General features: G+C 45.3%; 1 protein-coding gene across 1 annotated transcript in view; it reads right to left on the reverse strand.

Annotated features, from left to right (window-relative positions):
• LOC139253730 (contactin-associated protein-like 5) overlaps positions 1-15734 on the reverse strand; it is a 1639232-nt gene that overhangs the window by 1364797 nt on the left and 258701 nt on the right. The window contains exon 4 of the mRNA XM_070873523.1: positions 3757-3904. Coding sequence (XP_070729624.1) covers positions 3757-3904 — 148 coding nt within the window. The remainder of the gene's footprint in view (positions 1-3756; positions 3905-15734) is intronic.

The raw sequence follows: 15734 nt of genomic DNA on the forward strand, positions 1-15734 counted from the left end.
AGTTCTTCCCCCCATCCCCGCCCCCACTATAGCCCCTTGATTATCCACTGTTGGAGTATTGTTAGTGTCTTCTACTGTAAAGACTGATACAAAATATTTATTCAGAGTTTCTGCCATCTCCATGTTCCTCATTACTAATTCCCAGGTCTCGTCCTCTAAGGGACCAACATTTACTCTAGCGATTCTTTTCCTTTTTATACACCTATAGAAACTCTTGCTATCTATTTTTATATTTCGTGCTTGTTTACTTTCATAGTCTATCTTCCCTTTCGTAATCATTTTTTTAATCATTCTTTGTTGAATTTTAAACACTTTCCAATCTGCTGTTCTCCCACCAGTTTTGGCCACATTGTATGCCCTTCTTTTTAATTTGATACCATTCCTTATTTCTTTAGTTAGCCACGGATGGCTATCTTTTCTCTTACGCCCTTTCCTCCTCACTGAAATAAATTTTTCTTGAGTGTTGCGAAATATCTCCTTAAATGTACACCACTGTTCATCAACCATCCTACACTTTAATCTATTTTCCAAGTCCACTTTAGCCAACTCAACCTTCATAGTCTCCTTTATTTAACCTTAGTACGCTGGTTAGAGATCCATCTTTCTCACCCTCCATCTGAATTTGAAATTCAATTATGCTGCGATCACTCATTCGAAGGGGATCCTTTGCTAGGAGATTGTTTATTATTCCTGTCTCATTCCACATCCAAGATAGCCTGCCCCCTGGTTGGTTCCTTTACATACTGCTCAAGGAACCCATCCCTTATGCACTCTATGAATTCTTCCTCAAGGGTACCCTGACCTCGTTGATTTGCCCAGCCAATATGAAGGTTAAAATCATCCATGATTTTTGCTGTTCCCTTTTTATAAGCCCCCACTATTTCCTGGTTTATGCACCGACCAACAGAATTGCTACTGTTAGGGGGCTTATAGACTACACCCACAAGTGACTTTTTCCCTTTATTATTCCTTATCTCCAACCAAACTGTTTCAACATCCTGATCATTTGCGCCAATATCGTTTCTCACTATTGCAGTGATTCCATCCTTTATCAATAGAACTACCCCACCTCCTTTTCCTTTCTGTCTGTCCTTCCGGATTGTCAAATATCCCTGAAAATGTAATTCCCAGTCCTCGTCACCTTGCAACCATGTCTCTGTAATGGCTTTCAGATCACACCCATTCTTCTCAATTTGTGCCGTCAACTCAGCTATATTGATACAAAATAGACAAAGTGCATTTAAATTTGTTTTTTTTAACCTTTTTTCCTGCTTGTTTCCTCTCTCCTTCAAACTCACTTTCTTTATTTTTGATTTCTAATTCCAGCTTTACTCCCCTCCCTACTGAATCTATTTTCATGTTGCGATCCCCCTGCCAAGCTGTCAAGCTGTTTGAACCCTCCCCAACAGCACTAGCAACACCCCCCCCCCGCCCCCCCCTGCGAGGATATTGCTCCCGGCTCTGTTGAGGTGCAACCCATCCTGCTGGTACATGTTCCACCTCCCCTAGAAGCAGTCCCAATGCCTCAGAAAACTAAAGCCCTCCCGCCTGCTCCATCTATCCAGCCACATGTTCATCTGCTCTATCCTTCTATTTCTGTACTACTAGCTCATGGCACTGGGAGTAATCCGGAGATTACTACCTTTGAGTCCTGCTTTTTAATCTCTCTCCTAGCTCCCTAAACTCTGCCTGCAGGACCTCATCCCTCTTCCTACCTAAACCTACCTAGGAGACTTTTTTCTGCAATATATACTAAGATAATACACAAATTTAAAAAATGATATTCATCAAAAATATATCAACCTGGATTTAAACAGAAACTGGGAATTCTGGAAAACAGCAACAGAAAAGGCAGAAAATACTCAAAACACACAGCAAATCCGAAAGAGCAGAAAGGTTAATCTTGTGGGTGGGATCTCATTGTCAGAAAGGAAAAAAAGGTATCCACTTATAATAAAAGCCTGTCCTTTCTGTCTCACGAGCTGATAGCCCTGTGGATGTCCAGCCTTCTGTGAGACTGTACACTGAATTGAATTGCAACATTGCAAAGTGTGAAAATTGGTCTGTATAGGTGCTTCGGTGCCCCTCTTGTCCTCACAAAGAAAGTCAGGGCCTCTGCTGCCCCGAACTCCTTCCAAACTGTGAAACGGCTCCGAACCCCTTCCTACGTCCCCAACAGCACTAGCTGTGTGAGGAGGACACAAAACATCTGCAAAAGGACATAGACAGGCTAAGTGAGTGGGCAAAAATTTGGCAGATGGAGTACAATGTTGGAAAGTGTGAGGTCATGCACTTTGGCAGAAAAAATCAAAGAGCAAGTTACTATTTAAATGGAGAAAGACTGCAAAGTGCCGCAGTACAGCGGGACCTGGGGGTACTTGTGCATGAAACACAAAAGCTTAGTATGCAGGTACAGCAAGTGATCAGGAAGGCCAATGGAATGTTGGCCTTTATTGCAAAGGGGATGGAGTATAAATGCAGGGAAGTCTTGCTACAGCTATATAAGGTATTGGTGAGGCCACACCTGGAAAACTGCATGCAATTTTGGTTTCCATATTTACGAAAGGATATACTTGCTTTGGAGGCAGTTCAGAGAAGGTTCACCAGGTTGATTCCAGAGATGAGGGGGTTGACTTATGAGGAAAGGTTGAGTAGGTTGGGCCTCTATTCATTGGAATTCAGAAGAATGAGAGCTGATCTTATCGAAACGTATAAGATTATGAGGGGGCTTGACCAGGCGGATGCAGAGAGGGTGTTTCCACTGATAGGGGAGACTAGAACTAGCGGGCATGATCTTAGAATAAGGGGCCGCCCATTTAAAACTGAGATGAGGTGGAATTCCTTCTTTCAGATAGTTGTAAATCTGTGGAATTCACTCCCTCAGAGAGCTTTGGAAGCTGGGACATTGAATAAATTTAAGACATAAATAGACAGTTTCGTAAATGATAAGGGGATAAGGGGTTATGGGGAGCTGGCGGGGAAGTGGAGCTGAGTCCGTGATCAGATCAGCCAAGATCTTATTAAATGACGGAGCAGGCTCGAGTAGCCGTATAGCCTATTCTTGCTCCTATTTCTTATGTTCTTATGTTCTTATCCCAGGCCCCGCGATTTTTACCTGCCCAAAGACAGCCAGATGCCTCTTTCCATCTGTTTCTGGTGGGCAGCTGACTGGATGTAAATTAAGCCCAGGAATTAAAATCACCCAGGCCTGAAACTGACGAGGCTGGGCTAGTTTTACACTCGATGCTGCCCACCCCTCCCTGTCCGCACTTGTCCGAAACCCACTCCCAGTTAAAATCCCGTTCCACAGAATCAGGCAAAATGTTGTATTTTTGGATAAAACAATTTCAAAATAAATGCAAATTCCTTTCTAGCCACAAAGCTGTAAGTAATGTGAAAGATTTGAATTATTAGTTATTCTAATAAAAGTTTGCTTTCAAAGTGAATTAACATAAATCCGTTACGATTTATAACTGTAGGCTCTTGCAGCAAAGCTGATAAAGATTCTGACTTAATTTTCATTGACCTTCATTCTAAGACACATCTCATCCTGTGTTACTCGATGCAACCACAGTCATTCAATTAACTTTTAATAACATTGTCCTCAGGACTGCTCATTTATATCTGTGCAGCGTTGAACTACAAAACTTTATAATTCCTCATTTCAGTTGAAACGCTGTGCTTGCCCAGATCATAACGTTACTTGAGAAATACCCATTTGAAACAGAATCCTTTGCTTGGTTAGCTTTTACTTACTATACGAACAGCCGTAAACTTCAACTCTCATTCCTATTCTGCCATGTGGATTCCATTCAAGAGGAACAAAGCGAAGAAGCCTCACTTTAATAGAATGCTGCAACTTGTGTCGCACCACACCATCCGCGTTGGAATTTCCTGCGAAAGCCTGTGACAGAGAAATAAAAGAATTAATCAGACAGGAAAGCAATAATGCCCTGCTATTCCCGGTTAAGCAATGCCTACATTTTCAAATTCTCATCCTTGTTTTCATTTCTTTCCATGGCTTTTTCTCACCCTATTTTTGTAATCTCCTATAACACTCCGCGGTATCTGCACTCCTCCAATTCTGGCTTCTTGAGCATTCCCAAATTTTAATCGTTCAACAATTGACCGTGCCTTTAGCTGCCAGGCTCTGCAATTCCCTTGCTAAACCTCCACCTCGCTACCTCTCTTTCCTTCTTTAAGACGCTCTTTCAAACCTACTTCTTTGACCAAGCATCTGCCCGAATATCTTCTTATGTGGTTTGGTGCTAAATTTTAATTGACAACTCTCCTGTGAAGCACCTTGAGATGTTTTACTATGTGAAAGGCACTATATAAATACAAGTTGTTGTTGCTGTTGTGGCAACTGATTTGAGGGGAATGAGACCTGTATTAAACTATAATATTTGAAATGGTACTTGAAATCCCCTTATTAAAATAAGGGATATCCAAAATGCAGCACATCAACCAAGTTCTTACAATTAGGTCATCGAAGCACAGGCGGTTTAGTCCTCTATGTCCTTACATGTCTTAGTCACTGGTTTGTCCTTTGTGAATTATGTGGGCCAGGAGTATTGGAAAGGGTTATTCTGAACATTGTTACAAAGCCGATATTATTACATCAAGATGTGTGAGGATCATATGCCTCAGTGAATACATTGATATATCCTGGAGTTCAGCCTCGGAATGTGCGCAGATGCAGGCATCGTCCGCGTACTGCAGCTCAACGACAGAGGTTGGGGTGATGTTGGACCTGGCCTGGAGGCGGCATAGGTTAAACAGCTTCCCATTGGTTCTGTAGTTTAGTTCCACTCCAGCAGGGAGCTTGTTGATTGTGAGGTGGAGCATGGCGGCGAGGAAGATTGAGAAGAGGGTTGAAGCGATGACGCAGCCCTGTTTGACCCCGGTCCAGACGTGAATTGGGTCTGTAATGGATCCATCGGTTAGGATCATGGCCTGCATGTCCTTGTCCAGGGCTCACATCCCCAGCATTGAAGCATTGACCACATTCAATCAGCTTCGCTGGGCAGGCCACATAGTTTGCATGCCAGATACGAGACTCCCTAAGCAAATGCTTTATGCAGAGCTCCTTCATGGTAAATGAGCAAAGGTGTGCAGCCGAAGCGCTACAAGGACACCCTCAAAGCCTCCCTGATAAAGTACAACATCACCACTGACACCTGGATGACCCTGGCCGAAGACCGCCCGAGGTGGAGAAAGTGCATCTGGGAGGGCATTGAGTTCTTCAAGTCTCAACGCAAAGAGCGTGAAGCAGTCAAGCGCAGGCAGCGGTAGGAGCGCGCGGCAAACCAGCCCCACCCACCCCTTCCCTCGACGAATGTTCATCCCACCTGTGACAGGGTCTGTGGCTCTCATATTGGACTGTTCAGCTACCAGCGAACTCACTTTGGGAGTGGAAGCAAGTCTTCCTCGATTCTGAGGGACTGCCTATGATGATGATGATGATGATGTTAGGATCAGCAGTTTCAGATACATGTAGCTCAATGGGAACATCAATTTAAGCTTCATGTGTGGCCCTCGAAGCTCCATGGTACACAGCTATGTGGCCCATTAAGACAAAACATTAATGACACCTCTGCCATTGAGTATTGTCTAATAATAAAAGATGATACAAAAGCAGTGCTCAGTAATGCTTATTTCATCTTTCTCCAATTTTTGCATATGATGGAAAATACATGCCCCTGTTGATATTTTGGCTGGGATTTTCTTTACCTTGGCAGGCCCAGTGCTGATGGTGGCCATGTCGGGTCCCGATCCCACTGCTGGCTCCATCCCCCTACTGAAAATGAACGTATCTTAATGGGGCCTATTAAGCCCACCCAACGCCTTACCTGGCCCAATGAGATGGAGCAGGTCTGGTAAAGTCATTCATGATGTGTTTGCAGCTGGGATCTTTACATTTCAAGTTTCATCTAACATCGTGTTGTCAATGCACTACAGCATTGGATGCTCTTCCTCCACTTAGGGCAGTCTTGGGCCAGGGACTCCCAGGTGTCGGTGGGGATGTTGCATTTTCATCAAGGAGACTTTGAGGGTGTCCTTGAAATGTTTCCTCGGTCACCTGGGACTCGCTTGCTGTGCAGGAGTTGCTTTGGGAATCTTGTGTCTCCTAAGTGCCTCCTTGTGGAGGGAGAGCATTCGAGAGGGCGCTGAACACCTCGAGTCTTTTCGCTGAGGGCATGCAGAAAACAAGCGCAGGCAGTGGAAGGAGCGCGCAGCAAACCAGACTCCCCACCCACTCTGTCCTTCAACCACTGTCTGCCCCACCTGTGACAGAGACTGTAATTCCAGTATTGGACTACAGTTACCTGAGAACTCACTTTTAGAGTGGAAGCAAGTCTTCCTCGATTTCAAGGGACTGCCTATGATGATGATGACAGCATTGGAATGCTGCAGACACTGACAATGGCTCCCGCTGGGAAAGGCCTCCCATCCACAAATAAAATGGTGGTCCAAAAGGTAAGGAGATTCGCGTCCTGGGTCTCTCAAGTACCCGTGGGTAGAGGCCCACGTATCCCAGCGGCGCTCGCGAACAATGTGCGCCCCTGTGATCACATCAGCCAGCACAACGAACGACAGAAGGGAATTCCCATTCATGCTTATGGGGATTCCGTATGTACAGGAACCCAATAAGTATGAATGGGAATACCCCCCAAAATATAACTAGACATCAACATTTTTAAAAACCATCACATATTTAAAATGAATTAAAATGGCATTTAATTAAATATAGCAAACAAAAATTTAATTTTTAAAAAGTTACATATTTTAAAGGGGCTCAAAATATACTTACCTTGTTTCACAGGTTTGTAACTGTATAAATTATTGATAACATTTCATTTTTCATTTTTTTTAAACTCTTATGCTAGAAAAAGCCGGCCTTACCAGGTATAAGAATTTCACAGGCATTCGCCAGGCAGAAGTTGGGTAAACCGCCCAACTCTCTGCCAGCAAATGCCCTTTACCCAGGGATGCGTTATGATCTGTGGACAGATCGCAAATTCCGGGTATTAGCGCATGCACAAATATTTCAATGACCTTATTAGATCAGGAAATGTTAGTACAAAGCCACATTTAACTGCATCCTGCTGTGCCTCTCATCACATCTCCATCACTCTGCCTTCCCTACACTCGTCCTGCACATTCCTGCTCACACCAACATACCTTGTACCTCCACCCATCCCTCTATCTCCTTCTATCTACATTATCATATCCCCATCTCACTAGCCATCCTCACACTCACCCTTACCCTAGTGCAATCTTACCAAGTAGAAACATAGAAAATAGGTGCAGGAGTAGGCCATTCGACCCTTCGAGCCTGCACCACAACAACATAGAAGGTAGCCACTTGGAAGTTTTACATGAGAACACAAGAACATAAGAAATAGGAGTAGAAGTAGGCCATACGGTCCCTTGAGCCTGCTCCGCCATTTAATATGATCATGGCCGATCCGATCATGGACTCAGATCCACTTCCCTGCCCGCTCCCCATAACCTCTTATTCCCTTATTGGTTAACAAACTATCTATCTCTGTCTTAAATGTATTCAATGTCCCAGCTTCCAAAGCTCTCTGAGGCAGCAAATTCCACAGATTTACAACCCTCTGAGAGAAGAAATTCCTCCTCATCTCAGTTTTAAATGGGCGGTCCCTTATTCTAAGATTATGCCTTCTAGTTGTAGTCTCCCCTATCAGTGGAAACATCCTCTCTGCATCCACCTTGTCAAGACCCTCATAATCTTATACGTTTCGATAAGATCACCTCTCATTCTTCTGAATTCCAATGAATAGAGGACCCTCATCACTGGAATCAATCTAGTGAACATTCTGTGAACTGCCTTCAAAGCAAGTATATCCTTTCTTAAATATGAAAACCAAAACTGTTTGCAGTATTCCAGGTGTGGCCTCACCAATACCCTGCATAACTGTAGCAAGACTTCCCTGCTTTTATACTCCATCCCCTTTGCAATAAAGGCCAAGATTCCATTGGCCTTTCTGATCACTTGCTGTACCTGCATACTAACCTTTTTGATTCATGTACTAGGACACCCAGGTTCCGCTGTACTGTAGCACTTTGCAATTTTTCTCCATTTAAATAATAACTTGCTCTTTGATTTTTTTCTGGCGAAATGCATAACCACACACTTTCCAACATTATACTCCATCTGCCAAATGTTTGCCGACTCACTTAGCCTGTCTATGTCCTTTTGCCAGTTTTTTGTGTCCAATGTTTATGCAAGTTTCTGTTACTGTGGTGTCAAACATAAAAAATCTTTATTTGAACACTTTCTGGACTTGGGCACATATGTGTGGACCTTTGTAAGTGGCTTAGTGAATTGCAGTGAATAGTGAGAACTAACAGTACCTTCTGCAATGGAAATGAGTGTGAAAGGAATGGCTTGGTCATGGGAGGGATGTTTTATGGTATTGGTGTGGGGTGGTGCCAACCTGTCACATAATGTGACAGCCATATGGGTGTACAGCATAAAGTTAAGTAAATCTGGCCATAATGGGGCCATCCCTAGTCTGCCGGGCAGCAATGTGGTCGGGTGCCGATGCCCTCTGTCCTGTGCAGCGTCCATTGATTGCGGTGAAGGATGGTGGTGTTGTTGTTGGTGCTGCTGTTGTGCCTGTTGCTGCTGCTGTTGGGGCTCTTCGTTGTCCGATTCAGAGGACCAAAGTGAGAGAGTATAAAGGCCACCGTTGTTGAATGAATAGATGACATGTGAAATACAGATGAAAGAAGCATTCTGTCAATGGTGAGAGAGTTCTTCCAATGCGGTGACACTGGAAGGAGACCTTGCTGGAAAGACTTGCAGCCTGCAGAATCTGTGTTGGAAATGGACTGAGAAACAACTTGCTGCTGAGGAAAGTGATGATCTGTCAGGTGGGAGCTTTTACTCTGCATTTGATGCGGTCAAGTAATCAGCTGGAGCAATGACCACTGATCTCCCGTCTCAGTTTGACAGACATGGTTCCTGAGCTGCGTGAATCCCCTGACCATGCAAGGAGATTTAAAAAGTAAGTGAAAAAAGACTCTTAAGTGTCTGAAAACTACCTGATAATCATCGCATTTGGGTCCCACGCCGCTGCCAGTTGGGTCGGCTTCGCGATGATGGACTTGCCTGGGGGAAAGGCGTGTGGGAGCGAGATGATAGCGGGTACCCGACTCGCTGTCAAAAATAACAACTTCCCAGCTGACCCGCCACCGATCGCGCCTGCTACCACTCCGGAAAATTCCAGCCTTTGTCTTTTTGTCATTATATATGCAAAGTTTCAGTCATTGCATCTTTTAATGAATAACCTAGGGTTGATTAGCTCAAAAAGAGTGCTCTTCCAAGATCAATTTGTACAATGCTGATCTCTACAGACTAGATGGTTCCAGGTTCAATCCTGGTCAATTCTGAATGAGCTGACATCAACAGCAGGACACTTACAATTGACTTCAGTACCCTCATACCTAGGGGATTTCTGGGCCTCGAACTTGGGTCGTGTTTCGGTGCTCCTGGGCTAAGGAGCGAACAAATCAGTCAAAATTCCTGCTGCTGACCACAATCAGATGATTCCTGCTGGATATGACTGGCATTCAAGTGAGAACAGCTCTGTGCTCAGCTGTGATAGTCTCCAACATTAAATGCAAAAGAAAGGTTTGCATTTATAGAACGCTTTTCATGACCTCAAGTTGTCTCAAAGCACTTTACAGTCAATGACATACATTTACAGTGTAGTCACTATTGCAATATAGGAATCCAATACCTATTCTTACAATGCATCATGTACCATCTACAAGATGCACTGCAGCAACTCGCCAAGACTCCTTTGTCAACTCCTCCAAAACATGTGACCTCTACTACCTAGAAGTGTTACGTTTAGAATAACTCCACAAGACTGTGCATCTTCAGCTCAAACTGTTGTGACCTTGATCTCTTTATTTTAACTCCAGAGTGAGGAAGCAGCATGGTAGATAGTCTTTTATACCTGCTTGCCCAGGGTGCACAGGTGACCCTTAATACTCCCACAGGTGTGTCCCCTGGTAGCAAGTCTTACACATTGGTGAAGTTTACATACATAACATCACTCCCCCAAAAGTCTTGTGTACAAGTTCTTTACAGGTTGAGGCGATCTGGCGCTCTGCGTCCCTGGGTCGATTACCTGAGTTGAAGTCCTGGCATGGGTGAGTTGGTCGGATCATTGCTGCATGGCTGCGCGGCTGGTCTGATCGGACTGTCGAGCATGTTGAGTTCATCCTCGTGGTTGACAGCGAGATCAATTGTCTTAGTGGGTCGCTAGGGGCTAGGTCCTTTCACAGTAGTTCCTGGTTATCTGTTGTTTGCAGTTTGGTCTGGACCAAATGCTTTCTGTGTTTGCCCATTGCAAGGTTCCACAACAAACGCTCCATTTTCATCACAAACACTCCATTACCCTCTTTGGCTAATACAGTGCTAGCAGCCCATCTGGGGCCATGATCGTGGTCTACATCATTTTTTCTGATGTCACGTGGAGGAGCCGTACGATCATGGTGCATTCTCTGCTGATAGCATACGGAAGGCCCGGTTCTGAATGATTCAGTCTAGTGACTGCGTAGCACCTGGGATAGCCGCGTCTGTGGGGAGTCTACCGTGACAAGTGTGGTGCTCGGCTTTATGATTTGGGCTGCCCGCTCCGGGCTATTATCGCTGATCCTAAGTTCTGGCAAATCGAGGATGGCCGATAACGCCTTGAGACTTTCAGTAGTGGCGGAAGGCCGCATGGTCCCCGTGCATCCTGGGCCAGGACCACCAACTGCGTGTAGCCTTCCTGCCTTTCTTTGCAATGTTGCAACATTGCAGGCTTGCCCCATAGAGGCCAATCTGATGGGATGAGCATTACGTCTTTGCGACAGATAAGTTGCAACATCCCGTCTAGCGGTTCGCCATTGGCAGATGATAACGTGGGATCCTGGCTGGTCCAGGTCCTAGTCTGGGGAGCCATTGCGGTTGACCCCTCGCTTTCTAGCCCTTAGCCCTTCCATAACATTGAGCAAGTCTGCGGGCTGCGCCGTTTCCACTCCGGTGGTGGGCAACGGTAGCCAACTGAGGGCATAGGCGCCGTTCTCAGTGCCTGTCCCGTGGCAGATCATGTTACGGTGCACAGACAGTGTTCGACCTATTCGAGACAAAGCATTGATAATGGTGCCTCTGTTCTCCAAAAACTGAGGTGGCAGCTTGACTGACTCGAGCAAATATTGGGACACACTTTGGTACGTCTCTTTTGTCCCGTGAACGCAGGCTACTGCCTTGGGTAACTTATTGGATACATGTACAACTGGTTTCGGTTTGCCCGCTACTTTGGCTTACTGTACAACACACCCGACCCCGTGTGATAACACATCACTTGCTACAAGTACTTTGTTAGATACATATACAATTGGTTGGGGATTGCCCGCTACTTTGGCTTGTTGTAAGGTACCCCCGAGCCACGAATGGGCGCTCACATGGGTTACACAGTGCAAACAACTTATTCGAATATAGTGATTTCCTGGCCGTCTCAGTGGCTGCCCCTTCACCTTTGCCCCAAGCTCAGTCGTCATCCTTGCTGGGCAACACATGCCTCTGTTTCGTTGCGATGACATTCCATGGTTGATGCACTCTCGTCCCATAGTCTGGATTCACTCTTGTCCCATGGTCTGGACACACTTTCATTCCGTGGTCTGGATACACTTTCATTCCGTGGTTTGGAGGCACTCTCGTCCGTGTCCGTGATGTCAACTGCCGCAATCTTCCTCCCCATGGATTCTGGGGTTGGGAAGACGCATTCGGATCGTCTCGGCTGGAGTCTTACTCTGCTTGGTCGACCTGGAGCCTCTTCCATCGTTGCGAAGAGGTAATCGGCTCTGGGTGATGGGTACCGCGCATGTAACGCTTCTCGGTTGATTTTTAATTCCTTGTGGTCGTGATTAGCGGCCTGTGCCTCGGGGATCTGAAAATGGTTCTGCACTTCGATGTCTGAAGGTGGGGGCTTGCTCAGCCTTTGAGCAAGGGAGACATCGTTCGCCGGAGAAGGTACACAAAGGTCTTCCCAGTTCCATCGAATTTTCCCCATCCGCCTTCTACCAAGCAGCGTTGGCCCATCACCTGAAACAATCCACAGTGGTAAATCGTTCACTGTTCCCTCATGGGATACTCTTATGTCTGCACTACCAATAACTGGTATCAGTTCCTTGGTGTAGGTGCGCAGCTTTGCCTGAATCGGGATCAGCTTGGGTCGTTGTGCTCTGTCACCCCACAGCCTCTCAAATGCCTTCTGACTCATAATTGATTGACTCGCCCCCGTGTCCCATTCCATGGAGACTGGAGTGCCGTTAAATTTAACTTTTAACATTATCGGAGGGCTTTTGGTGGTGAAGGTGTGTATCCCTTACATTTCCACATCAGACTCAGGCTGAGCAGCCTCTCCTGCTCGTTCAGCGTGGTCCGCTCCGGATCGGTCATCTTCTGCCGACTCTGCCACATGGTGAGTCGCAGCACGTCTGCACATTCGCTGGAGGTGCCCTATTGTTCCACAGCCCTTGCACACGTAGTGCTTGAATCGACATTGATGGGCTCGATGATTGCCCCCGCAGCGCCAACATGGTGCTAATGGATTCGCATTCACGTCACACGGCAGGCTGCGAGTCATCCTAGGTCTGGACTCTGCAGGTGTGTAGGCCCTGCCATGTACAGTTCTGTCTGCTGAAGGTGTTATTTTATGTGCTGTACTTGCCATTGAGTTCCGATGCTGCAATGATATCTGTTTAGTGTTATCGTTCGTGGACATAAAAGCCTGGGCTATCGTAATGGCCTTGCTCCGATCTAGGGATTCGGCAGACAGCAGTTTGCATAGAATGACCTCGTGGGCGATTCCAAGCACGAAAAAGTCCCGCAACACTTCCCCCGTAAATCCAGCAAATACGCACGGTCCCGCAAGGCATCTTAGGTCGGCAACATAGCTCGCCATGTCCTGGCCCTCAGAGCAGTAGTGCGTATAGAAGCAATAACCTGGCCATCAAGATGCTCTCTTCGGCTTGAGGTGTTTCGGAACCAGCGTGCACAGCTCTTCATATGTCTTCTCCATTGGTTTCATCGGTGCTAGCAGATTTTTGATGAGGCCATATATTGTGGATCTGCAAACGGTGAGGAGAATCGCCCTGTGCTTGACCGTGGTTTCTTCATTATTCAGCTCGTTGGCCACAAAATACTGGTCAAGATGCTGAACAAAGGCTTCCCAATTATCACCCTCAACAAATCTCTCAAGAATGCCAACGGCAGCCATAACTGTGTGAAAGTTCGTGATCTGTTACTCGTCGCCAATTATTATGTTTAGAATAACTCCACAAGACTGTGCATCTTCAGCTCAAACTGTTGTGACCTTGGTCCCTTTATTGTAACTCCAGAGTGAGGAAGCAGCATGGTAGATTGCCTTTTAAACCTGCTTGCCCAGGGTGCACAGGTGACCCTGGTGGTGAGTCTTACACATTGGTGAGGTTTACATACATAACAGGAAGGACTAAGGCATGGGAACACCATCACCTCCAAGTTTCCCTCCAAGTCACACATACCATCCTGACCTGGAAATATATTGCCATTCCTTCATCAAAAACCTGGAACTCCCTCCTTAGCAGCACTATGGAAGTACGTTTACCACACAGACTGCTGCGGTTCAAGAAGGCGGCTCACCACCACCTTCTCAAGAGCAATTAGGGATGGGCAATAAATGCTGGCCTTGCCATTGACGCCCAAATCCTGAGAATGAATAAAACAACATGCTCATGATCTAAGAATATAAGAACATAAGAACATAAGAATTAGGAACAGGAGTAGGCCATCTAGCCCCTCGAGCCTGCTCCGCCATTTAACAAGATCATGGCTGATCTGGCCGAGGACTCAGCTCCACTGACCCGCCCGCTCCCCGTTACCCTTAATTTCCTTATTGGTTAAAAATCTATCTATCTGTGATTAGAATACATTCAATGAGCTAGCCTCAACTGCTTCCTTGGGCAGAGAATTCCATAGATTCACAACCCTCTGGGAGAAGAAATTCCTTCTCAACTCAGTTTTAAATTGGCTCCCCCGTATTTTGAGGCTGTGCCCCCTAGTTCTAGTCTCCCCTACCAGTGGAAACAACCTCTCTGCCTCTATCTTGTCTATCCCTTTCTTTGTTTTAAATGTTTCTATAAGATCACCCCTCATCCTTCTGAACACCAATGAGTAAAGACCCAGTCTACTCAATCTATCATCATAAGGTAACCCCCTCATCTCTGGAATCAGCCTAGTGAATCGTCTCTGCACCCCCTCCAAAGCTAGTATATCCTTCCTTAAGTAAGGTGACCAAAACTGCACGCAGTACTCCAGGTGCGAGCTCACCAATACCCTGTACAGTTGCAGCAGGACCTCCCTGCTTTTGTACTCCATCCCTCTCACAATGAAGGCCAACATTCCATTCGCCTTCCTGATTACCTGCTGCACCTGCAAACTAACTTTTTGGGATTAATGCACAAGGACCCCAGGTCCCTCTGCATCTCAGCATGTTGTAATTTCTCCCCATTCAAATAATATTCCCTTTTACTATTTTTTCCCCAAAGTGGATGACCTCACACTTTCCGACATTGTATTCCATCTGCCAAACCTTAGCCCCTTCGCTTAACCTATCCAAATCTCTTTGCAGCCTCTCTGTGTCCTCTACACAACCCGCTTTCCCACTAATCTTTGTGTCATCTGCAAATTTTGTTACACTACACTCTGTCCCCTCTTTCAAGTCATCTATGTATATTGTGAACAGTTGTGGTCTCAGCACCGATCCCTGTGGCACACCACTAACCACCGATTTCCAACCCAAAAAGGATCCATTTATCCCGACTCTCTGCTTTCTGTTCACCAGCCAATTCTCTATCCATGCTAATACATTTCCTCTGACTCCGCATACCTTTATCTTCTGCAGTAACCTTTTGTGTGGCACCTTATCGAATGCCTTTTGGAAATCTAAAGGTACTCCTCTATCCACCATGCTCGTTATAGGCTCACACATCTAGAATGACCACTGAGGGAAGATATCACGCGATGGATGGTATTTATGGAAATGGACCCCAGGCAGAAGTCACTGTCTTCAGAAAAGATGGGAGCAAATTGAGGAAAAATAAACAAGCCCCATTTGTGCAAGTATTATCTTCCATTACACTCTTTATCATACAACAAATGGTTTCAATTTCATGACGCTTTTAGAACTCAATGGAATTTTTTTTCTTGCTCTTTGACACCAAGAAAAATAAGCTACTAAAGAAAGAATATATAAAATATTTATTTAAGCAATGTTAAGAAGATCAGAACTACTTTATATACTTGCATTGGTAGAACAGTTAGCAAATATGAACTCACTGTCAAACGCATCGCTATTAATTTATGTCTAGCCTGAATAATTTTCCAATCACATAGAGCTAGAGTAAGTCAGATCAAAGCATCCAATTTCTTTGTGTTACAAAAGGATTGCACATAAAAAGAAAAATCTGTGACTATTGAAGCAGAAACAAAGTATTAAAAAAGGCTGTGAAATCATCAGGAAACTATTTCTGCACATGAAACACTGTTTTATGAGAAATTTAACAATTTATTTAACATTTTAATTTTTTTTCATTGCCCCCATTTCATCTTCTCTTCTCCCAGCCCCACCATCTATTCAGATAATCTTCTAGAACTTGGAAAC

Source organism: Pristiophorus japonicus, chromosome 3 (genome assembly GCF_044704955.1).
Source record: "Pristiophorus japonicus isolate sPriJap1 chromosome 3, sPriJap1.hap1, whole genome shotgun sequence".
Classification (NCBI taxonomy): Eukaryota; Metazoa; Chordata; class Chondrichthyes; family Pristiophoridae; genus Pristiophorus; species Pristiophorus japonicus.